The sequence below is a fragment of the Mycteria americana genome, chromosome 1 (assembly GCF_035582795.1).
Source record: "Mycteria americana isolate JAX WOST 10 ecotype Jacksonville Zoo and Gardens chromosome 1, USCA_MyAme_1.0, whole genome shotgun sequence".
Lineage (NCBI taxonomy): Eukaryota > Metazoa > Chordata > Aves > Ciconiiformes > Ciconiidae > Mycteria > Mycteria americana.
In genome coordinates this window covers 210,473,992-210,499,384 of record NC_134365.1, presented here as the reverse complement: position 1 = coordinate 210,499,384, position 25,393 = coordinate 210,473,992, and the positions used below count along the sequence as shown (strand labels likewise).

The window sequence follows — 25,393 nt, the reverse complement described above, 5'->3', positions numbered from 1 at the left end:
GCAAAAGACGTTGCGTCCTGAAAGAGAACAGAAACATTTATAGAAACCTTGTGCCTGTTTGGAACCTTGTTAATGTTTTTCTCATCTACTTCTTGGCCTGTAGCATTATGAAGAATGCTTACATTCCTAATGGACTTTAAAAACTCTCTCTTAGCCTTGCCAATGTAGGGATTTTTTCCCCCCTGTTTCCTGTGTCATTTTTCTGTTTTTTAAAGCTTCTCATGTATCTCATGTATCTTTGCTATCTGGTTCCCCTTTCTTCCATCTGTAACATTACTCTTAATTGTTGCTCTCACTGATCGTTTCTGCGTCCAGATGGGAATTTAGTTGAAGCAATTTTCTTTCCTGAATTTTTGGGTCTCCCACTCTAGGCTCTGGGGCTATCTTCTGCCCACCCTTAAAGTACAGCATCAAGGTGTGCAATCTCCTCTTTCAAAGCAGTATGGTACCATGAACACAAGCATTTTCCTTGAGCAGGGCAGAGGTTCAGTGCCAGAATGGAAATCTCCCAGCTTGAATTTTCCCCTTGCCTCCCTTCCTGTAAGAGCCTGTCTTTTGCCGTCCAGGGCACAGCTTGCATGGGCCGAGCAGCAGTAACTCCCATTTCTGCTTTGGAGAGGCTGCAGCATGTTTCCTCCCTTGGGACACTGTGTGCTTTGAAGGATCGTGCTTCCCACTGGGTTACAGACATGGAAGGGCACAGGGGATTGCAAGGAGTGAAGGCTTGGTGCAGGAATGCTCAGCATCCAAATGGCAGCCTTAAAAGAAGTTTGTGGGAAGTCGCTGTTTCCTTGATTGGGAAAAGAATAGAGGCCGGGCAAGGCTGTGACTCAGCCGGTGAGTCAGCGGGGGCTGCTTTCCGATGAGGCCATCGTGCACTGTTTAGCTTTCTGTCACACCCTCCCTGCTGCCATGGGACAGTAAAAACCTTGTGCTGCTGCTTCTCTGTGCTCACAAAGTCATCTCGGCCCTTAACCTCTTCCCTGCCACCTCCCACTGCACCGTCTGTCCAACTTTCTGCTTCTGTGCTCCATCCCATCCCCTGGGCTGCTGTCTCCTTTTGTGCATTCAGTGCTCCGGTCCCGGGTGGATTTAGCAGGTGTGAACTCCTGCTTGTAGCAAGGGAAAGACCTTGTGACCTATTCACAAAGGAGGGAAAATCCCGGGAGTCAGCAGGAATTCCCTGCAAGAAAAGGCACAGGGTGAGGACCTGATCTGGATCCTGCCTGAGGCAGTGATGACCTTCATCAGACACTGCGGACTGTGGTTCCTTTGCCAGCCATTAAACGAGCTGGACCAGTGCTGCAGGTCCGACATACTGGTTTTGAAAGCATGTTCTGTTTACTGTGTCTTTCTCTGCTTCCCCATGCGCACGACTCTCCACTGAGATCCCAGTGCTCTTTCAACATGAGATGTGATGTCAACCAAAAGGCACTTGGGGACATGGGAAGGGAGGGTGCTGGAGGAACAAGTGATGGCCCGAGACACACACAGCTCACGCTTCCTGGCCTCACAGTCTTGAATGCACACTCAGCTCCATGGAGCTCTCTTGTTTCTACTGAATTGATTTTTTTTGAGTGTGGACAAAGCAAGTAATTTTAGCCATGCAGTATTTACATCCAGGCGAGCAGCCAGGACATACCTCTGTCTGTGGTTGCATCCACTGTTAAGCAAAAATGTCCCACTGTTTTATTTATTAGCCAAACATTTCAACTAATAGCTAAGCTAATTTTATCCTTTTCTTAATGCTGGCTGACGATGACTCAGTCTGGCTGGGAGGAGTCTCAGTAGCACGGCGCCCAGATTCTGAAAACACCAGCGTTATACGGAAGGAAGGGCCGGCTGTCGATGCACCACAGTGGCTCTGGCTTTGGACCTGCTCACTTTCCCTCTGTCTTCTCCATGTAGATGTGGAACAAAGAACTGGTGAAGTATTCCACAAGTGAGTTTGTCAGGCAGGATGGAGTGGAGATGCACTCGTCTCTGTAAGAGACAGCTGCAGCTATAACTTTTAGCAATAGCATCAGGAGCTGGTACCCATGTCGCTCTGTAAGTTTTTTCTCAGTTTTAGTTCTTTATCAATATTTGCTGCCTGAGTCAGTCCTCAGTTTGTGTGCTACTGTCCCTTAACTTTAGGATTACTCTCACAGGGCTCCAGGTAAGTGAGATATCTAGTGTAGGCAAATCTCTAAGGCTCCTTTTCTGTTCAGTGGACAGTGACAGGTTCCTCTGGGAGGTGATTCACTCATTTGTCTTGGGCAATCTCAGAAAATCCTGTTCTGTATTTCATTAGTACGTTACAAAGGCAGGCAGAAGATGTTGAGTTTACACGGTAAAACAATATAAGTAGTTCTGTTCCAAAGATGAGGTTAGATTAGATGAGCTCCTTCTGGATTTAAAATTTCTGTTACTGAAAGCTTCGAGATACAGCTAAGTACTTTTTATAAATGGGGCTGTAAAGAATAGAGCAGCCAGTGAGAAAACACAGAATGTCCTAATTTATCTCGAGTCTCCAAACCAGGAATACAAGGAAGAGTTTATAAGAAGAGTAAAACAGCTAAGTGTCATCCTGACCAAGTTAAAACACAGGTTTTAACGAGGTTCCTTTCCAGCAACATCTCAGTAGTGCAGTCCTCAAACTCATTGAAAAGAAGGTCAGCCATAGGTGGAGGTGGAGTGGAATCCCCACCTCCTCCAAAGATGCCGTATGAATGTATCATGTTTTCCTACCTAAGAGGATTCTAGCTGGTATCACCCAGCAGTGAGTTCTCTTAACCACTGTGATAACCTTTAGTTATCCTTAGTTATTCTTTAGTTACTGAACTAGCACACTGTGCAAAGGGTTTACCCAGTAGCGAGGCAATTCTGGCTTTGGAAGAGTTTTAACCACTTGCATTGTTTCTTTCAGACTTCAGACGTGGGCAGAAGCGAGTTTACTGTGATTCAGATGAAAACAAAGAATAACAGCTTGGTAAACAATGAACTCTTGACCCACAAGTGGGATCAACCAGGTTGATTTTCCCTTAGCTCTTGATTGCAAATTCACAGTATTTTAGCTGCTGAGGCCTCAAGGGAGCCTTTTGCTTGTGTGGGGTTGTGTCAGTGCAGAGGGCTGGTGCTCAGGAAAATGGTATTTTCTTCCTAGCACTGCCACTAGCCTGGGGACCTTGAAAAAGTAACCCCCTCTCCCCAAGTCCTGTGCATTTCCTTCTTTATAAAACCACAGATAATGGACCAAAGGCTTTTGCTCTGCGATCTGTAGATGCAATATCCCATGTAAGAGCAGGCTATGAAATTTGATTTCCTGTATTACAAAGCCCAGAGGGCTTTGCTGTGTAATTTTACCATCAGAACCATCACCTCTATTTGAGCTAAACTTGTACACTGAGTCCTGCTGTGGGACATAGACTAGGGATGAGGCAGGCTTCTCCTACAAGGTCAGTAACCGTGAGTGAAGCCCTTCCTGGATGAGATGAGCCTAGCAAAATTTGTTCCCTTCCTGGGTTTTGATCTGTGTTTTGGGGTTTGGGCAGAGGGGCAGGAGGTGTTCAGCTGAAGTTTAAGCAGTTAGTGCTGGTTAGGAGTATCAAAACCTGATTAGCAGAGTTGGTTGGTTCAGGATTTGTGGTGGCCAGTTCCTTCAGCTGAACATGGAGCTCCACGGCAGGTGTAAGCAAAGCCCTACCTGCAGAAGCAGGAGGCCTTTTGAACAGGGTGTTGCATGCTCCCCTGCAGTCTTGGGGCACAGCGAGAAGGTGTGTGCTGCAAATGCGTCTGCAGACGTGCCTCGTCTTGGCAAGACTCTGCCTGTTTCTGTATCATTCCTGCTGAGGATTAGTAACTGAAACCAAACTTTGCGTTCCCCTCCCTCCCTTTCCTGTTCTCCTTGGCCTGTCACCTGCCATGAGCATGGTGCAAGCAGCCACATCTCACGTCTGTCCCTGCAAAAGCACGCACGTGAAGCAGCTTGACCTCGTTGCTCCTATCCCGTACTCCCTTAGCATGCCCTTAGTAACTTTGTCTTGCCATCCTTGCAGGTAAAATTTTAAGCAGGAATAGAGGGAGGAGTCCTGGTTCCTGTGCAAGGTGGGGATCCCACCTTGCATCCCACCGGTGGGGAGTCCCACCACAGCACAGCGGTTCAATGAGCAGCTGTGGAGGGAAGCACCGATGGAGCTGGTGCCTGTGGGGGGTAGGGCTTGCACAGGAATGTGTGGTGTGGGATGAATGTGCTTTCTGCACTATTCGCATCTCTCCCCCCTTCAAGTTTTCATTGTGTTGGAGCCTGCCTACTCCAACAACTCCAACTCCTGCAGTCTTTACCAGCTATGAGCTAGAGCTGTGCTAGGTAGGCTTTAAAGCGCTTCCCATCAGGTGTAAGGATGTTCAGTTAGAAACATGTGGAGTGGTTATGCACTGCCTTCTGCTGGAGGAAGGGTAGAGGGCTGGGGTACTCTCCAGGGAGTTCTGGTTCATTTGGGTGCTGCACAGAGGAGATTGAGAGCACTGTGCTGTGTCATGGGTGCAGGGGCTGCTGCTCAGAGGGACTGTAAACAGCGTGGTCCAGGCTGGACTGCGAGTCTCTTGCTCTTGTGCTTTCACTACAGAACTAAAGGACAGAAGGTGTTTCACCTTTTGACTTTGTGAATAGGTGACTATTTGCGCAAAGTCCAATAGCAAGCAGCCCAGGGCAACAGGACAGTGACTGGAGCACTCTTACAGGAGTGAGACTTGACCCCAAACCTCTCATGGAGGTAAGACTAAAACCTCAATCTCCTAGATGCTGATACTGAGCTTAAGAGAGAGAGAACAAAGTTACCTTTCCTTGAGTGCCTGCAGCTGGGAGAGGATTCATGGCTACAAATCTTGAGGATATGCAGGCTTTTAATTCTCTTTGCAAAGCAGTGCTGAAGCCTTATATTTTGTCATTAGTGACTGTCTAGCTTATGAGGGTCCCTGTGTAATGTGCTGGCTTCTGTGATTTCTGTTCTTCTGCATCCTCTGGGGACCTCTAACGCCTACCCTGAGACCTTGAGTTTTAATGTGGGAGATCTAGACATGAGACACTACAGCATTGAAGCTGAGCACACCCTAAATACCACCTGATGAACCATGTGTTTGTGGACTGGCTGCTCCTCAGCCCAGCATATGGCAAGTGTTACACAGCCACAGACAATACCATCTCCCAAGAAAGTGAAGTCAGACAGTTACGCAGCAGATCCCAGCAGAGACGCTGCAAAGTCCATTTCTTCTCTTCTTCTGAGCTGTTTTCAAAATCAGGAGGCTCCCAGGTCTGCTCTCCGGAGGCGTCGGGTTTTGCACTTGTAATTTAACCTGCAGTCCCAACCAGCCACCCGTTTATTTAAAGCACTAATGTAAGGCCAGTACTTCCTTCCACTCTGCTGTCAGTTACTGTGACTAAAAGCACTGCTGCTTTTGTTTTTTAGAGGAAATACTTTGTCCTGGCTATCATACACCGATGCTGTTCTGTGAACTCTAAGGGCAGAAGCTGTGCCCTGTACTCATGGCAGTGATGGGATCCTGGGACTAGTGATTGTGTTTTTCACGTCTGAATCTTTCCCCAGGCAGTACTGGCCAAGAACCAACATACATGGAAAACATGACACTCTGTTTACACCTAGCAGCAGTTGTAATATGTATTTCAGTAGCAAGGCCAAGGCCTGAAAGGAGCATGGAGAAAGACCTGCTCGGCCTTCCCTCGCACAGCCAACACACTTGATTTTTCATGGGTTAAATCCCTGCAGTGGCAGGAGTACGTTAGGTCCTGCCCAAGGTTTGTCTGACCAGCTGTGGCCATCCTGGGCTTACTCTACAGCTGGTGCAGACACAGAGGCACATTTGGAGGATGCCATCTTGTCCTCACCTGGCCATGTAGGATGATGCGAGTCACACCGTTGTGGTGCCTGCTTCTCTGCTTTGGCTGTTGGGATGACTGGACTCCATGTGGGCATCTCCACTGCTGATCTGAGCAGCACGCAGGGCATCAGAGCTGGGGAGTGGCAGAACCTCACCTCCATCTATCGGGTCTGGCCAAACCCTTAATGCAGAACATCTCCTCCCACTCCTTGGTTCCAAAACATGGTGGTGTTACTGGAGACAGGCAGTCCTGGGTGCGGCTGCTATCTTGCCTCTTGATTAAAGCTTCTGGATCCTGCCAGCAGGTTTAGCTTTCTCAAGGATTATGGCTTTCTCATTCCCTCTTCTGAGATGATGCAAGCCTAACAAGTCTGTACCTCTAATTTTGTTCCACTCATCAGTCTTCTGTCAATGCAGACTGTCAGGAGCTGCCTCACACCTTGTTTTCAGGCAGCACCTAGCACGGCGAGCTCTCAGCATTGACTGAATTGCACCGCACTTTTGAAAAAATAAAATATAACATATAATAAAAAGTCAGTAATAATACCTAGAAGAAAAGCCTGCAAGTGGGTAACTTTCTTGTCCAGAACAGATTTAAGGTGTGAAAGAACTGTTGTGGCTCTGACCAACTGACAATCTGTAAAACAAAGGCCATTACATTTGAAGCATCAGTTCTTTTATCATGGTTGTTATTGCTTTAAAAAGCATCTCTTGATTTAAAGAATGAAAGTATTGGAGCTTTCAGCACATCTCTAAATAACTCATTCTGACAGTTAACTATTTGCACTATTAAAAACGTTGCCTTGTACCGCTATTCTAAATCTATTCTACTTCTGCTGTCGTTGTGCTTGTTACTAACAGCCCGAAGATTAACAGAGGTCTCGTGAGTCTGAAGGCTGTGATAAAGTGCCAAAGGACATAGCCTCTGGATTTTATTAATGTACTTCAGTATTTATGCAATGCATTTGTACTTCATGGTTTACAAGGTTCCTGTCAGACTCCCACTGTGCAAGTTTTGTACAAACCCAGAACTGGTCCCTGTCCTAACTGTGTTATCACCCAGAAAGCAGTATGTTTGGGTGCTTCACTGTTCCCAGTCATCACCCTCTTCCTCTGGCTGTGCACCACAGACAACCTCCTCCATCATTTTATGTCTTAATCTCCCCGTCTTTTTCTCTTCTGATTTCAAGTGTGACACTACTTTGAGGCATCCACTGGCTGCTGAGGACAGAGACCACAAGTGCAGCCAAGCGGAAAGGCAAGCGAGGAAGGAGAGTAGCCAGATCAGCATCCCTGGCAGTTTGAGGTGGTTAGTAGCCTCTTGCTGGCCCACCCGTGTTTGTGAGCATCACGGCAGAAGGTGAGCAACAAAGTAGTACCATCGGCAGTGGGCCATTCCTCACCAGCACAAGGGGCACCGTGGGGAAGGTGTGAAGATGTCTGCGTAAACACCTAACGAGTAGGCAGCAGAGACAAGCATCAAGACCTGGTTTAAGGTGAGAATCAAAATCCCAAGAGCATGCTGCTAAGCTCTTCCCCAAAGAGTTTATTGTCCTTCTGCCCTCCTGGCCCTTGAATCTCTTAGTTTTAGCAGGAAAATTGTTTCACTCCTGCTTTTCTCCCTAGCTCAGCACTGGGCTCCTTTCCCAGACCGAGTTTTTAAGCTAATTTTAAAAAGAGACTCTTTTCCCATGAGACCATGAGGAGGCAGATGTGCTCTCTGATATGCCATGGCATGTCTGCTGGCGCTGCTGTGCTCCAAGTCCAGTCTTTGGTATCTCCACTGAATCAGATGGTGTCTCTCCAGTGGGACTGCTTGCCCTTGGAGACACTTTCTTCTTCCTTTCCTTCTCAGAAGAATGGGACAGTCACATACAGCACTGGGGTCCCGCCCAGAGGTCGTGGTAGGAGACAGGAGATCCGGCCTGGAAAAATATTTGGAGTCAAGAATGTTTTGAAAGACTAGACTACAGGGGTCAGGCATGCGAGGAGAAAGATTTGCTATTTGTAGCAAATTCAGTGTCAGCCATGTGAACAGGGAGACAGGGCTGGAGGCACAGTGTGGGAAAGCAGGCAAACAGGCCCGACAGTTTCATTGTGGCTAAAGGGTTTGAATGCTGGCATGTTTTTCAGGTTTGTTTTGCAGGGAGGTATTCTTTTCTTTAAGCATTGATCTTGAGACCCTTGAGGAAGAGGAGGACTGGTCATCCACGTTATGTCAATGAAGATGGTTGAAAACCTCCTTTCATTCTCCTGTCCCCCTCCTCCTCCTCATGTGTTCTCTTCATTTTCTTATCACAGAAGGAGACAGCTTTCCTCAGCTTGCTCTCATCTCCTCACTTGACCCTGAATTTCCTCACACCTGTTTCCATTCATTTTCCTTCTTAACCTTTCCTTAGTACTCCCGTTTTTAAGGAATGCAGATCTCCCTCAACTCTAATTTTTGCCCAATATCCTCCTTTTCCTCCTGGTCAACACAATTTTCTGGATCCTTACTTCTTTTCTTGCCCTTCCCTCTCTCCAATCTCTCTATCTTTAATCTCTTTTCCCCAACGCACTTTATCTCTGGTATGCCTTGCAAACTCTGTGTCTATACAGTCTATTGCCTGCAGCCTCTCCTGTCCTCCTACACAGCTCTGCCTGCCACCGAGAGATCACTTTCTCACGTGTCCCTTTGAACACATCACCTGCCTCTTTGCATCTTCCCTGAGCTCCCTCTCCTCCATCACATCAAACATAAGGTGCTTGCCTGCACTGCTGGCACTGCTGGGCTTGTTGCACTGTCACCCCTTGGTGGGTTTGGAGGAGGCAGCCCCTGCGAGGCCGTGCTGCTGCTGCTGGCTCATGCTGCCTGCTTCCAACCCAGCGTGCATTTTCCCAGAGCCCTTCTGCTCACATCAACAGCCTTAGGGCTGTTTTGCATCCGATATTAATATTCCCTTTTGCATCACTCCCTACCGTCATCACTCCCTGTGAAGCCTATAAAAGCCTGTGATAGCAAATAAGCTACTGGAGCACTGAGTCATCAAAACCTCTGACCGACTCCGTCTCACTGTGACTCCTCTGTCTGTCTGTGATCCCTTGGCTGAGAGCATGATCCTCCCAGGGCAGGGCATTCCTTTGGCCTTTATCTTCCCAGTACGGTGAGCGCCACACCATGATGATGGCACCCAGTCTCTTTAGTAATAGGGATGTTACCAAGAATAGAAAAAAATATCCAGCTCCACATTCAAGGGTCATAACAGCTATCTTAAATTAGATAGAAACTACAGAGGGGCCTTGCTTGGTGAGAAAACGGGATTGGGAGTAGTGGAACGGAGCTCCGTGCTGGCTTTCACGTTGATGCTCTTCACCAGAGGCGAGAGCCTGAGGCTCTTGCTATTCAGGCTGAGTCAAGGGTTATCCATTTGCTGGTAAATACAGAGCTAAATAGGCAGGCAGACCCCAGCCTCACAGCCTGAAAGGAAAGAGCTGCTCAGAGTTCCCAAAAAGCAGATAAGAAGCCCTTGAGGCTTGGAAGACAGCTTGGGGCTGTGCATCCTAGTGAGACAGAGGGGCCGCTTTGAGGGAGGAGGTTGATGCGCAGGTCCAGGGCAGAGGCAGGATGTCCGTGTTTCCTGGTGGAAGTCATCGATCTGCTCAGCGTGCTGGTCACTGTCACGCTCGTCTTGAGACACCTCATGCTGCCTTTTCATTGGATTGGGACCATGCCTATCCTGGGGTAACGCGTGTCAGTCTTGGAGCGGGGTGTTCAAAGGCATCGCCTGGCCTAGGTTTGCCTGGGGAGCAGAATTTACCATGCTTGTGAAAATCTTTTCCTCTGCTGCTGAAGTAATTGTGAGCCTGGGATGAGACAAACATCTAACAGCTAAGGTTTAGCTTCAGTTCTTGATTTCCCAGGAGCCTTTTTACATCCAGGAAAATGAAATTTTAAACCTGTTTTTTGAAGCAGCTGTCTTCAGGTCAGGCTGTGTCTGTGCTTTCAGTTCCATCATCTTTCCTGAACATGACTAACTCTTTCTGTCAGGGCTGGGTGACCAGGCTTCTGCCTGGACCGAAACCAAGCCCACTTACTACATTTCCTGTTGTTCCACAGCCTGTCCAGCCCACCTCTGTCTCCCCCAGCTGATAACACCACACCAAGAGGCGCTGATGTATTTCCTTGCCTTGATACTTCTAGAAGTCATCCCTGAGTAGAGGAATGATAGTCGTAGAGTCCAGTCTATTTTTAGCGCTTTTACAGGCTCCTTCTCTGACCTTGAGCAGGCACTTTAACCACCCGCTGTCCCGTTTCATCATTTGCAATATAGACTACTCCTACCTCATCTGCAAAGCACTTGTGAGTTGGTAGCACTTGGAGATTTTTGCTTGGAGATCACTTTAACAGTATAAACCAGCTTTGTCTAAAAGGGGCCTGTGCCTTATTGGCACCCAGGATTTTTTTGAGGTTGTTGGCAACACATCTGGTAATATCTAACTTCTTGGGTGGGAAATTGCACATTTTCTTGACTCTGTGGAACTGCTCTGTAGTCTCTTTTCCATTCCCACTATTCTGAAAACATTAATTTTCCCAGTCACTGAAGATTCCTACAGCCTTTACCCAGCAGTAGCTCTGCTGATCATAAACTCAGAGGATTGGTTTTGTTCCCTTTAGGTAGATTTTTTTTTTCTTAGTTCTGTAGGTTTGATCAAAATATTCAGAGGTGGGTGTTGATTAGGAGTATGTGATCCGAAGGTCTTAATCCTTCTGCCTCTTTTTAATCTCTCCTGAGGGAGGGTCTGCCAAGGTGAGGTGATACTGCTCCACAGGAGGGTTTCGGATGCCTATTACAGCTCCCAGAGAGGCAGGAGGAGCATGCCTTTCCCAGGCACCTTAGCAGCATGTGGCTGGCAGCAACAGTGGGGACAGACACCCCAAAAAGGGGCAAAGCGGGTTCCCAGTCGTGCCAATATCCTGCCACCTCTCTTCTCCCTCTCCCTCTCCTTCTCCGTCTCCCTTAGCCAGGCTCATGGCTGGAGAGGGCAGCTAACACCTTCTTCGGGGCAGTGAATCTGACTGTGCAGCATGCCCCTGGCAGCCCCAGGAAGATTTCTGGCTGCGTCAGCCAAAATTCCTGCCGGGGACTCTGCTGCAATGCAGCACACCACCCCCCTGCCAGCGCTGAGACCCAGCCTGGACAGCCGGTGCTGCTCAGCTCTAGCCCGGCACCGCCGTAGGTTTCCCTCCTCCTCTTCTCAACAAGCCCTGATGATTTCACGTTGCTTGGCATTGTTCCCTGTGGGCAGTTGGCATCCGCAGCGTGTGTCAGCGCAGCCTGGCGCACGTTCGGTTTCACAACGTGCTGCCTGCAGAAAGCGCTGGCTCCCCGAAGGGATCGGCTGTGGTTTCATATTTCATTTCCCTTGCACGCTACACCCAAATTCCAGATGCTTTCTGGCTTCGCTGCTGCATGGACTCAGAGCACAGGTCCTTCGCCGTACCCAGCGGAGGCAGACGGGGCTTCCCTCAGCTCCAGGGAGTGGACCATGAAGACGTCAATTGTATTTTTGCTTTGCATCTCAGTTTTCCCAGGCTTCTCCCAGGGCAGAGTTGTTGGAGAGGATGAAATAGGTTTTGCCGAGTGTAACGTGTTCTTCCCTGGACAAGTCCCACCCGAGGGATTTACGGAGCGATTCCACGTGAAAATCTGTCAGCAGTACAACAAAGAGCCACGCTTTGCAACCCTCTACAGTACTAAGGACAAAATCCCTCTTTATTCAGCTTTTAAGTATACAAAGCCAGCCCAAAACAAGGAGGAGAACTGGCTGGTTGAACCACAGGTAAGTCAGCTTTTCCTTTGCTGTAAAGCAAATGTTCCTGGAGAACGCTTCCTCTGGAGTGAAGCAGGAGCTAGGATTTTGCAAAGGAGGCAGGAGCTCTGCTCGTTGAACTTCTTTCGATATTAATTTAACACAAGCAAAACTTATTTTTGTGCTTGGAACAGAGCAAACAAATAGCTCCTTGTCCCACGGGGCTTGTAATGAAAGCTGGGAGGCTGCTGCGTGCGACGTGATGCCAGGGGACAGGAAAGTAATCTTTGACACCAGCTGATGCGTCTGTCCTGCCTAGCCAGCTATCACGGGCAGGGAGCACTGCCGGTGGGTAGCAGGGTTAAACATCGCAGTGTCAAGTTGTTCTGTTGCCAGTGTGATGGCAGTGTTGATAAGAGTTCTTTAGCTTCACTGCGCAGGGATAAAACATCCATTTGCCGTTCACCAAGTTGACGCTGCAGCTTTTTCTTGTGTCCCTGTGTTGCAGACTCTGGTAGGGAAATGAGTTGCCATGTCCTGGAGCATACAGGCTTCAGTCAGGGCAGAAGTGTGCAGTATAAAATGAATTTCACCGGAGCCTCAGTGGTTTTTGTCTCCCCTGGCACTTGGCATGTTTAAGCAAGTCCTTCAGGCTGTTAAATTTAAAGGAGATCCTTAAAAAATTGCTGGTGCCCTAAGAGAACAAGTACGCTTTACCTCTCTTTTTTTTTTTTTGCCATGTTTCAGGTTTTTCAGGAGTGATCATGGGGGATTTTGTAGCAAATGTCAAGCTACTCCCATCTATTGAGCTCAGGAAAGACTGGCAGCATGCAAGGGTGCTTTGTCAGGGCAGGAATGGTTTCAGTATCCGAGCAGCGTGTTGGGAGCAGGACCCTCGGGTGCTGGACGTAGCCAGAATCAAAGCTCAGCCCTGACCCAAGAGAGTGGCTGCCATGCTCATTTACTCGTGTGGGGTGATGAGATACTAAGACCACAAGGTCACAGACAGTGAAGACAGGAGATCCTACATCCCTGTCTTCAGCTTGGACTGTCTCCCTGCTCTCTGGGCTGGGTTTTGAGTTGCAGGAGTTCCCAAGGGCCTTTTGATCTGCTCTCCTTCCACTTCACAGACGGCTGTGGGAGGTGTCTGCTTGCCCTTTTAAAACAGAGGGAAGCTTTTTGCAGACTGCCATTACGGAGTTGAGGAAGGATGAAGAGTTTTTAAAGCACAAAGAGGACCTAGGCGAGTGAGCATCTGCTGTCGGTGCCATGGAGGCAGCAAGGCAAAGTGGCAGAGATGACATCCTTTCCCATTTGCCTCAGCCGCTGATGCCCTTTGTCACCTCTAGCCACCATATCTCCTCGTGCTCCTCATGGTCTGACTCACCAGACCTGCCCAGGCAGGCTTGAAGGCCGTTCCTGCCATGGAGCAGCAGGCACGCCCTCCACAGCAGCTTCGGTTCTCCAGCACCTCCCTCCAGCTGGCTCCCCTGCCCTCCCCACTCCATCCCTCTGCACCCCTCATCTTGTCATAGTCCCTGCCAGCACTCCAGGGCCCCAAACCTTGTGTCTCCTGCCTCCAAACCGTACCGCAGCCCTAGAAATAATTGGCCAGGTGCTACCTTTAGTTGCTCTGGCTTCTCCAGAGCATCCCCATGGGTTGCTGTGGGTCCGTTCTTAGTTTACAGTAATGGGTCCCCTTCACCCGTTGCTGAAATGGAGGTGTCTCAGAGGTGGGAGGTAGCAGCTCTGTGATTCACTGGAGGAACCTCAGTCTGAGACAGGAAACCACTAGGGAAAAAAATTGTCTGAAGAATCTGTAAGGAGAAATCAAGACTATGAAAAATTCCTGTAAGTCAAGAAATAAGCACATACACCCCTCTCAGACACTGCCATGCCAGATCTGGGAGGAGAAAGTGGGGAAGAGATTTCACACCCATTGTGTGTGTTCCTATCAAGGCTAAGACAGATGGTTAGGAAAGGTCAGATGGCTGCTGAAGGGAACACTTAGCAACACTTGCTCTGCAGCGTAGCCCCATGAGGTTATATTGCCTATTTTCTGGGTAATTTCCTTGCCAAGACAGGGATAGCTGGGTATGAGCAGGCTCAGCTGCACAGTGGCATGTGCTTACGCCTATGTGCATGCACATGGAGCTGCAGAGACACAGCAAGCAGAAAGAAATCACTATGAAAATGCTCTCTGCACTCTGGTGAGGGCCTCAGGGTTGTCACATGCTTTTTTTTTGGGTAATGATGTAAGTGGTGAAGGCACCGTCTCACTCCCTGCATGCCTAGCTCCTCAGGAATGTCTGCCTGAGAAACAAATGCCAAATGTAGCACAGAGGCAGTAATTGGGCGAGAAGTGCGAGGAATGTCAGTGCCACCCACTGCCGATTGGCAGCTGGAAACAGCGAATTAATTCAGCAATTAGTGAAAAATTAGAGAGCAGGCAGGGTAGGCTGATGAGCAGGGTAGTGATGGGACTCCCCCAGGCCTGGGTCTGTAAACCTGCTCTACCACACATTTCCTAGGGGTTGAGAGCAAATCACTTAGGTGGCTTTCACCTCATCTCGTTTCGATTGTCTGAAAACCTATGAGTTTGACTCTTTCTATAGCTTAGAGAGAGACGGAAAACTCTGGAGTTGCTTTTTCTGTCCTAGCATACGAGGGGCTGGATGAATCACGTTGTGTTTTCATTTGGTTGATGACTACCAACAGCCAGGTGACCAAGGTGGGATTTGCATCGCCCAGCTATAGCTACCTCTGAGCTGCTCTTGCCGACTCTCTTGGTAGACCGTCAAGAGAAACAGGTACTTCTAGAGCCACTCACGTGAACATCCTACAACAGAAACCTTGGTGTAAGATGCACTGTGCCTCCTCCCTGGGACCTGTGCTAAGGGTAGATGAAATAGCTCCACTGCAATCAAAGGACTAAGTGTGCCTGAGGAAATAGCGAGGGGAGTGGGACACTGAAGTTCGCCTGGAATGGTACTAGTGTGGGGAAGGGGGGAGGTGACAGTGTCCTGCACTGTTAAATGACCAAACTTGATGGAAGCTGCCTGCTCTGATAGCTGTGTGTTGCCATACTTTTAATCCGCCTCTGCCTCTTCTGTGAGACTGCAACCCCCACTTTATGAAACACATCAATATCGTTAGGTGCTCACATCCATACAGGTGTTCAGATGCATAATTTATTTTTAAACCCCCATCCTATGAATGAGGTGTTCACCTGTCTGCTTGGATCTTGCCCTTAGCTATTCCAGGTTAGTTGGACAGGTGGCTTCATGGCTGACTGCATGAATGCAGATAGGCTTTGGCGGTGACACAAACCAAAAGCTTTTCGAAGCAGTGAGGAAAGGTAGCTTGCAATGCAGATTAGATGCAGTGCGTGAGACAGCTTGCCTTTGGGGCTGAGCTGGAGAAGGCATGAAAACCTCAGTTACACACGAGTTATTACAAACCATAATATAAGCTATTATAAGCATAACTCGGTGATGTCAGAGCCTTACACATGAACAGCACACAGCCGCATTTTTATCGTGTTCTTTTTTAATTGCACCTAAACAATCCCAATGGTATGTGCAAAAGCCTGCAGCTGAACAGGTAACTGGAGACATATTTTATTGATAGACACCTCAAGGTTTGCATGCATCAGCTCATAAGGAGACAAAAATTAAGTTCTGCTTCATGCTTCATGTAGGCTGGGAATCTCTGCCAGGAGGCAGAGCTGACCCATCTTGGGTCTACGTGTCCTTGTGGTACAGCAGCACTGCCATGGGCGCGAGAGGGGATGAGTGTCTCTGCGAGGGTGTCAGGCTCAAAAGGGCCTGTTCCCAGGCACAGCCTCGCACCCGTGCCCGCTCCGCCCTCACCTGTACTGGGGGATTAAACAGACCGGGTGCATCCCTTCTCCCATGGCACAACACCGTCACCTCATCAGAACAGGGGGAATGAGTTGGGGGGGCAGGAAGGGGCAGTGATTTTGTGGAATGCAAAATGTCTGGCTTCATCAGCCAGCTGCAGCCTGTGAGTTTGGGGTGTCTGAGCAAGAGGAGCAGAGTAAGGCAGAATAAGTGCAGGATAAGTCTTTTTTAAGTGGTGTATTTAGAAAAAGCTATGACTTGTGCATCAGCACGTAAGGCTCGCTATGATCCTTCCAGTCCTGAAGCAATAAGCATCAGTTGCCTCAAAATGAAGTGCAAGAAACCTCCTTAGCACGAGATGGGGGTAATGCAGCCCTCTGCAGTGGCCAGTGTTGGCACTGTGACCAGCCTTGGTGCAGAGGGAGCCCTGAGCCTGGACCGCAGGGGCTTGGCTGATGCAGGAGGCCAGCCAGAGCTCAGTTCTACGGCGAGGGTGATGGATAGCTGCTGATGCTTGCTGGCCCTTTCACTGTGACTCTCAGCACAGGCCGACGCAGAGCTGTGAGGAGGTGATGCGGCACTAAGAGGATGCAGACTCTGGGTAAGGTTGCAAGGACGTAGTTGGACATCTGTCCAAGTGCATTGCAGGATGGCCAAGGGATGAGGAAGGATGACTGGGGAGTGATTCAAGGTAGACTATGAACTGTCTGCCATACATGTCTCCAAAGTATGTATTATATAGTGCAGTAAACAGTCTATAGGCCAGGAGCAAAGACAGCAGGTTTAATTGGGCCAGCACAGTGCTGGCCCAATTAAACTGCCCACAAACAGAGACTACAGGAGGCAGCAACTGCCAGAGACTGCCTGCTACCTCTGAGCTTCTACCAACGTGCTCACCCTCTAATTTGGGGAAGAAAATGACAATCTGGCACACCCCCGTGGAGTGGCTGCAGGCAGTGTCAATAGGAGTGACTAAGGAGCAGACAGAGCTGCGGCCACCTGAGAAAGACCTGAGCACACCCTGGCGTTTAGTGCTCCTGCTCCCACTGCTCGTTACCTCCCCGTGCATGGCTCTGTGCATGACTCCAGGACGAATTCCCGCTGCAGCAATTGCTACCTCTGGCTCCGTGGCACGGGAGTGGCAGAGACAAGGTAGCACAGATTCCATCGAGGACCTGCAGTGATGGCATCCTCACCTGTGTTATGGAGCTGTGTGGTCATTGAGGATGAGGTTCAGACTATAATGACATGACTTTCATACTACTAATGACAAGCCCCGAGAGAGCTCTAGGAGCTCACTGCTGTGTCTGTGTTCAAGGCAGGGAAGTTCAGGTCACCTGCCATGGTGCCTGGCTTCATTCTGGCTTCTTACACAATCACTGGTGAGAGGTAAATGCCTTCTCTAGGCATCTCATGTTGTGGCGGTGTGCTCCCTCCCCACGTAAGCAATAACCACCAGTGGGGGTCATGGTGGCTGCATCCAGCTTACACTGGGTGTTGGGGAGACGGATGGAAACACAGTCGCCAAGGGCTGTCTGGAGCAGGGACCCAGACATGTTGCTGGTATGCAAATATGACCATAAGTCAATCATCTTACTCCTTAAATAGTGGGCAGCCCAGGGCCCGTTGAGCTCTCCTGCATGGCAGCGGGCTGCCCAGCAGGATCTCCCCTTGAGTGTGGACACCTTTCAAGGTTACGCCTCGAGGTTGGTAGATTCCTTGCTGCAACAGATCTCAGTGAGTGACTAATAGCATGCTAAACTTTGAAATCTTAGCTAAGTGATACAAAGGATTGATTGCACATATATAATCCTTTAGACATAAACCGTTGACCAACTCTGGGACTAGGATTGGATCCAACTGCACCTAGACTCCTCTGTGAGAAGGAGTTTAGAAAGCAAGGGTGTCCTTTCTGAACCTCATGACGCAGCAGGAGGGTCTTCCTGACAGTTTTGTCTGACCCTGTCCTCTATGCAGTAAATAATTGTGTACCTTGCTATTGAATCTTGCTAAACCACTGTTGCATTTACCATTGAACTTTGTTAACTTGCTGTTTTATATCACTAAAGTATATTGTTGCTTCTCTCTTACGAGTGAAGTGCACTCTCGCTCTATCCGCAACATATATACCATGGGTTTTTTTCTTCATGGCTTGGATTTGATAGTTCAGAGGGACTGAATTAAGGTGCCATGGTAGGTGCTTAAATGAACTGGGGGTGCCACCACCAGAGGAGGTGAGAACATGGCCCTAAATCAAGCCATCTGTTGGTCTTAAAAATCTCTTCTAGAAAAAAAAGCACAAGTTAGAGGCTGCAGGTTGGCTGGTGAGATTCTGGAGGCTGTGTTGTGCTGGAGATCTGCAAGCATCCTTTGCAGCCTGAACTGATGTGTTTGGCAGGGCAGCTAAGTAAAGCATACACTCCTCTGAAGCACTGCGAGGAAGATAAGGAGGGAGCGCAGGATGTGGTCCAAGGCACATAGCAGTCATAATGGAAAATATACTTCAAGGCCCATGTCGCTTTCTAGAAAGGCAAATTGTATCCAGTAACTCTCCTCTCTACTATTTCAGATAGACGATCCAGAAAATGACCTGCATGAGATGGTGCGTGAAGCCGATATCACTGGCACTGTGGCCAACCTTGGTGCAAATCAAGCCCTGACCTCAGACTACATGGGCTCTGGTTATGAGAGAGGGCTGCTCAATCCCAGCTTGCTCAATGAGGAGGATTTCCAGATGGCCACTTACACGCTCACGAACGCTGTCCCTCTGAGCCCATCTCTGAGCAAAAGCTGGCACAGAGACATTGGGAGGGTAGTGGAGCAAGCTCTGGTCCCTCACTGCTCCAAGAAGGATCGTCTGTATCTCCTTGCAGGCGCGATTCCTTCCAGTGTCCGAGTTAAAGGCAAGGTGTCAGTGCCAGAGACTCTCTGGCTGGCAGCCTGCTGTGATGCCCCGGAGGGATGGTCCCTGGGACTAGTGAAGAAAATGAATGATGAAAACAGCTTGGTGGACCTCATGGTGGGAGAGCTGGAGAAGCAGCTTCTAGCAGGGGTTCACTTGTTCAAGGGCAACTGTGGGGAAGACAATCAAAGCCAGGAGAAAACAGAAGCAATACTGCAAGCTGTCAGTCAGATCCGCTCTGGAGAGCAAGTAGGAACAAGTGACAACCAGGAGGCCAAAGACAGCAGCTTGGTCAGCAGAGTGGCTGGCATCATTGCTACCCCTTTCATCAAACTTCTGGAACTCCTCATCTACATGTTTGTGGAGCTGGTGAAATTTGTGTTTTATTTTCTGTGGCTTGTTATCAAGCGGGTTGGTGGTACAGTTCTGGATGGAGTCTACAGCCTGTGGAATGGGGTGGTGTCCTACCTTAAAGCCATCAGCATGGTGCTCATCAGCATCCCCTATGACGCGGGGAGGGTCATCGTCAACATCTTCCTGGGCTTCCTGCAAATTGTTCAAGATGTGGCATCCCTCATCTACAGGATCCTGCGCATCCCTGTGGGGTTTGTCCTTCACCTCGCTGCTTTCCCTTACCACTCCATCTGTGCCATTCCCTCTGTCCTCAAAGACATGGCCACCGGCATCGGGGGCACCTTCTCGCTGATCATCGATGCCACAGCCACGCTTCTGCATGGCTTTTATTACTTGGCTGGTCACATAGTCAAACGGTTAGTCCCTAAAGGCTCCTCTGGTGACTGATAGGGATGGAAACCAAGGCTGCGAAGACATGGAGTGAAGGAGGAGTGGGCAATGCTTTAAGATACGTGGCCAAACGCTGTCAATTTTGTTCTGGTATTTATTGTAGTGACATTAATAATAATGAACCAACTGGGGAGTAACAGGGAAGGCTGAGATAATGCTGCCGGGGGACACCACCATTGTAACTTAAGTTCTGTCTGTTGTAAAGTGTTCGGGTTTTATCGGTGCAGGCCACAAAGCTTCTGTGATTTGCAGATGTCAAGATACTTCCTCTGGGAGACGCGTGCTAAATGTGGTACGAGGTTATTTCTTTCTGGCAAAGATAATGCTGAGACCTACGCACTGGCAGAGAGCTCCACAGAAGCCCGTCCCTGCCAGGCAGCAGGTGGTGGTCAGGATTTTAGTTACAGAGGGTTTTCTGGGACCCGGAGAAGGGAGAAGGAGGTGAGGGTGCAAGGATTTGGGGCTGGGAAATGGTGGGGAGCGAGGAAGGATGAGGGCGAGGTCCTGCTGTTGGTTGCATTGCTCATTGCACCAGGGTCCCACTGGTGGAGAGGATGCGACCAGGTGTATCTCATAGTCCTCAGGCCTTTCCAGGCAGCTGAAGTCATGTGGATCTTGCTGTGAAGAAAGACCCTGTGCCCATTCTTTCGCATGGTGGGAAAACATTTTCCCTTAGCCATACCAATGTCATCTTCCCACAACCCTTCCTTGCTCTCTGGTGACCACTGAAGGTCTAAGCCCTGAAGCTTCAAGACCTGGCATTCCATGACGGTCTAAGGCCCTGAAAGTCTCAGCCCTGAAGTTCTTGTGCCTGCTCTGAAGCCCAGCAGTGCCCGGGAGTCACACTTTTGGCTTTGAATCAGCTGCCACCTGCCCTGCCTCCCTTGAGACCTGACATCTCCCCAAGCACGCAGCGGTATTTATGTGCCCGAGGTCTCCGCAAGATGATGCCCAGGCTGCGGATGGGTAACACCACAGCTGACCTTCTGGGGCTTGTTTTGAAAGCCCAGCTTGCAGGGGGAAAATGATCCTCCTGGGTTTCCCTCTAGGGCAAAAGAAAAGCAGCTCTGCCCTGCCCACCGGTCTGGGTTGATGGCAGGGACATCCTTACAGAGAGGGGACATGGGAGAGGAGATGCATGGGGAGCAGGGAGGGATTTTGCTGCTTTTGCATGGGTTGATTTGGTGTTTTCATAGCCCCTACCCGGTGGTAGGGTCAGAGTGGGGCAGGAGCCAGCGCCAGGCAGGGCAGGTGGGTCCCCTTGGTGCTGTGCTGGGAGTGGAGCTGGCTGGAGGGACGTCGAGGAAGAGAGTCCTGCAAATGGGAGGGAAAAGGCAGAGGGAATAGGACACTTGTGGTGAGTTGCCTACACTTGGAGGTCCTGGCAGCACTCATGGCAGGGGCCCCTGCTGCTCGGGAGAGGAGGAGAGGTCCGCGTGGCTGTCGCAGCTGCAGGGACCAGCACGGCCAGGCTCAACATGAGCCCTAGCAGCAAAGGCTTTTGCTGGGCATTTCTCTTCCTTATCCAATTTCAGAAACCTGGAGGAGGGAAGAAGCAGTTGCATTGCCCCTTTCTCCCATGGGTTCTATGGGCTGTCAGGTGGGAGGAGAGGCAGAAGGGGGATCTGAGGCACAGCGTTTGTTTTGCTGTGTAAATACCCACCTGGTGAGCCCATGCACTACCAGACACGTTTATGTGGGAGGGGGACCCAACCCTTCTTCTGCACCACTTGTCCTCCCTGCTCACTCTTCTTCACCCCTTCTCCCCGCCACTGTGAGCCAGGACCCCCAACATCTGGGATGCCGGAGCCAGGGTGCACGTGGGGGCTTTGCAGGGAACCATCAGGGGTTTGCAGCCAGACGAGGGGCACAGGGACACCCGCCGCTGCTGGAGGAGGGCACAGGGGTGCTGCCTTTCCACAGGGCTTGGCTCAGCGAGGGGCTTTGGATCTCTTGGTGCAGCTGCCTGCAGGAGGGAGGCTCTCGGTCTCGGGAGCGTTTGGCGGGACTCCCAGAGGCATTTGGGAGTCCTACATGGACGGATCCTGCCTTTCACCCTCCTCTGTCCCTCTGTCCAGCGCCAGGTTGGTTGTGGACCCCTGATCTGCCATAGCACCCCATAAGGGATCCCAGGGGTGTGCAAGCCGGTGCTGCCGTTCCTGTGGGGGACCCAGCGGTGCTGTGTTGCTGGTGGCCAGTCCTGGGTTGAAGAAAGCCCAGTTGCTCAATGCAGCAGCTTTGCTGCCTCACGCTGTTCATGGCGGGGCTGAGCTAGGGGGGATGGATTGGGGGGTACAGGAGATTCGGCTGGTTCATGGCATTGACAGAGGGTTGTTTCCTTAGCTCGGGGGCTGTGTTCAACGCAGCCAGCTGTGCGTGCACATCCCAGCCCAGCACACCCTGACCGGGTGGCACCCTGTTCAGCAGCGATGCTAAGGGCATCGTTGGAGATGCCAACAATGGGGATGAAGTGGGGAGGTGGTGTGGGCTGAGCAGGGACAGAGGACAACTCCTCATCTCGCACTTCGTGGGCCATGGCTGGTTCGTGGAGAAAGAGAGGCCACCCGGCAAGCAGCGCTGGCTTTGTTCAAAAGGAAAGGCAGCTTTTGTGTGCCAATATGAGTCTAATTGGGTGAAGTCAGCAGTGTTCTACAAATCCCTCCTTTGCCTTGGAGCTGTTGGTACGGGGATTTTGGGTGCAAGGGGCAAGGTCCAGGTCGCTGCTCCCAGCAGGCAGACAGCAGCCCGCGGATGCTCTCCAAACCAAGCTTTGCATCTTTTCCTACTCAAACATGCCTACCCTGCTGCAGAGCCGGATGTGGAGCTGGTTTCTTACTCCTTCATGGGACCCTGTCCCAACCCCGGCACTCCTCTTGGGCTACGCGGCAGCCGTCAAGGCAGGAGAGCAGCCAGCTCAGGTCCCAGGAGCTGCTAGGGTGCAGTGACAGGGGCACCAGCCTGGTGGGCCCAGGGTCCCCAGCAGCCTCTGAAGGCACGTGTGGTGGCAGCAGCTCTCAAGTGCAGCCCGAGCATTGGGGAGGAGGCAGCTGCCACCCACAGCTGCCTGTCCCGTGCCTTCTGCGTGGCCTCATCTCTGACCCGTCTTAGCCGTGCGGCACTGCACAGCGGCTGGTGATGCACTCCGCGGGGGTCCTGCACCCAGAGCAGCTTCCCCACATCTTAACCCAGCAGCCCCGCATCCCAGCTCCACCAGCATCTCCTGTGCACCCGCGGTCGCAGGACACGGGAGCTCATGTGCTGAGGGGCAGCAAAGCTGAGACACCTTGGGAGGTCTGCGTTGCCACATCACCATCGCTACCCAGCCTAGCTGGGGCCAGGCCGGCAGGTCTCCATGCTGCAGCCGTGTCTTCTGACCACAGGTGGACCGTCTTCGAAATCTGAGGGGCTGCAGTACTGTAGGATTTGGGCAGGTGTGGAACAGTACTATTAAAAATTGTCTTAACGTGCTCAGATTCCAAATGCTGAGAACTGCAACCAGCACAGGGCATTTTTCTTCTGCGCTGCATGTCTGAGCAGGCAATGGGAAATCTGCCTCGAACGCCGAGCAATTATCACAGAACAAGCAACACCCTGCTACAAACTAACTATTGTTTGGGACTATTCTTATCTGGGCCTGATTTATGGCTTGTGAGCTTTACTCTATCCTTGGAAACGTATGGCTTCAACAAAATAAAAGTTACTTTTCCAAAGAGGGGCTGGTATCACGTTTCTGTCATGGTTGCAAATGAGATAATGCAACTCGGGGCTCCCTGACTAATCAAGAAAGCATCAGCAGCACAGTTGTTCTTTGTTGCGGCTTGACATCTGATATTAATGGTCCTTTAGTGCTTTTAAACCACCTTTCCTCTCTCAAAGCACTTTAAAAGAGTCAATTCATTAGCTGCAGAATATGCAGGTGAAAGCTGGGGGGTTGCAGGCAGTGCATTTAGCTCTGTGTGTGCCAGAAGAGAGGGAGAGAGGATGTTTTATTCTTCTGAGATGCTACACCTGGGGTGCAGCATGATGGCTGGTTTGGATATGGAAAAATCCCATCACGGCAGGATGATTCTTCGCAGCTGACGGGGAGAAACTCCCTCTTGTGTGATGCCGTTCCCTTGACTGGTTTTATCACATCTTCTTTAGAAGGAAAACAAGCACTCCCTAAATGTGGCCATTTCCCTCCACTGACAGTATAGAGATCCTGGGATGAGTAAACCAGATGTTGGCACCTGCGTTTTGCAGATACCTCTCTTTGGGCAGATGGACCCTTCCAGCAGAGTCTGCGTTCCTCTCAGGTCTGCAGGAACTGGTGAGGCACTGGAGAGGTTGCCCAGAGAAGCTGTGGATGCCCCACCATTGGAAGTGGTCGAGGTCAGGTTGGATGGGGCTTTGAGCAACCTGATCTAGTGGAAGATGTCCCTGCCTCATCCGGATCACCCAACGCTTCGACACAGGGGTCTCCGTGCACCTTGAGACGATCCTTGTTTCTGTTGCATCCACCCTGGGGCTGGGCACCGATAACGGCAGAGGGACACAGCAACCCCAGCAGCATGACCCCTCAGTCACAGCCCTGGGCTGAGGTCCTTTGGGTCACACCTCTGCTGCCATGGCACGTTTTGGAGCTGCTCACCTCTGCGTGCAGCTCCATCGCTGGCTCGGTACCTCCCTCTGGCCAGGGAGCTTCTCCAGTTCGGCAGGGAACCAAACCATGCTTGTTCACAGATTATCTCTGCAGCGTAATCAGTGCCAGAAAATGGAAAAAGTATTGGAAAATAAAAACCAGTGTAACTTGTTTGGCCAGGAAGGATTGCCCAGGAGCAAGGAGCGTGAGGTGTGTCTGGGGTGTGCGTGTTAGCGAGGTTGCGATCCCATGGGTTCGGCACAGGATGATTTCTCTTCACTGCGCAGTCTCCCAGGCTGTTGGACTTACTTCGATTTGGGAATGGATCTCACACTGGGTAACATCTGCCATTGATTTCCACAGAACTGGTGTTCCCAGCCAAGCAGAAAGGCCTACACTTTCCAGCGGTGTTAGTGTTACGGCTGGTTGGAAAATCTCCAAGGAAATATATCCTGTCAGAACGGGCTGATTTATCAAACAGGGTTCTTTTCATAGCAATTTGCCATTTTTAGTGGAAAAGATTTTTCAGGTCCAGGCTGGAACAAGGACCAGAATTATCCAAGAGCAGCCTAGGGTCTGGATTAGAGGTTTGGACATGGACATTCAGCACCCGCTCCTGCCTAAAGCCAGGCCTGGCACGTGAACGTGGCTGTCTCCGCCTCAGAGGAGTGCCCTTACAGTCATGGCTCATCTGAGCTTATATCTCATTTTCTCCCATTTGTAAGGGTGAAAAAAACCTTTCCTTTCCAAAAATACTGAAATTGTGACCATTTTCCTGGGAGGTAGAAGCCGTTTTCCATTGAGCAAAGTTGCCTGCAAAGGCTTCAAATTCCTCTGCAGTATTGTCTTTATTAATAACTTGATGTTTTAAACTAATTTAACATGGCGGAGAGTGAACATTTGGAGCAGGTGACACTGCGTGTTTACTGCTGTGATAGTGGGGATTTTGCCAAAGCTCCCAGTGCCTGCTGGTAGAAGATGGTTATCGACCAAAGCCAGGAGCTGCAGCAGGCGGGCAGGGAGATGCCAGTGGGCAGGGGGGAACCATGGGAGCTCCTTGCTGGTGGGAGAAGAACAGCAGACGTTTCAAAAGACGTTGAAGACATTTCAAACGTTGAAGACGTTTCAAACCAAGTGGCCAGTAGCTAAATAGTGAACAGTAATGGCTGAGAAGGTCTCTGCTTGGTCCTGACACCAACAAGCTGCTGAGATGAGTGGAGCAGCTCCAGAGAGATGTTACGATAGACTCAGGGAGACATCTGGATTTATGCCACCCAAGTGTGGGCATTTAAAATCTCTTCTCTGCAGGCACTGGACTCCCTCCATTCAGTATAAATGTCTCACTAGGCTTTCACCCAGGCACCTCAGCTGGATGCCTAAAGCTGGGGCCAATGAAGCTTAGTTGGGGTTGGTGGCTGATGGGGCTTGTCCCACCCATGGAGACCTTTGAGATGCCCCTTGACATGGCCCACCCAGATGATTGTACAGGTGGGCTGGTCTTTCCCACAGCCCCTTGGAAGGCTCTTGGGTCACTAA

The 25,393-nt window shown here is 50.3% G+C and overlaps 1 protein-coding gene across 1 annotated transcript; it reads left to right on the top strand.

Moving 5' to 3' along the window:
- Positions 1–10,991: 10,991 nt before the first annotated feature.
- On the top strand, positions 10,992–23,024 carry ENDOD1 (endonuclease domain containing 1). Its single transcript, XM_075491077.1, has 2 exons — positions 10,992–11,697; positions 18,100–23,024. The coding sequence occupies exons 1-2, from the start codon at positions 11,305–11,307 to the stop codon at positions 19,231–19,233; spliced, it is 1,527 nt and encodes a 508-aa protein (XP_075347192.1). The 5' UTR covers positions 10,992–11,304; the 3' UTR covers positions 19,234–23,024.
- Positions 23,025–25,393: the final 2,369 nt, after the last annotated feature.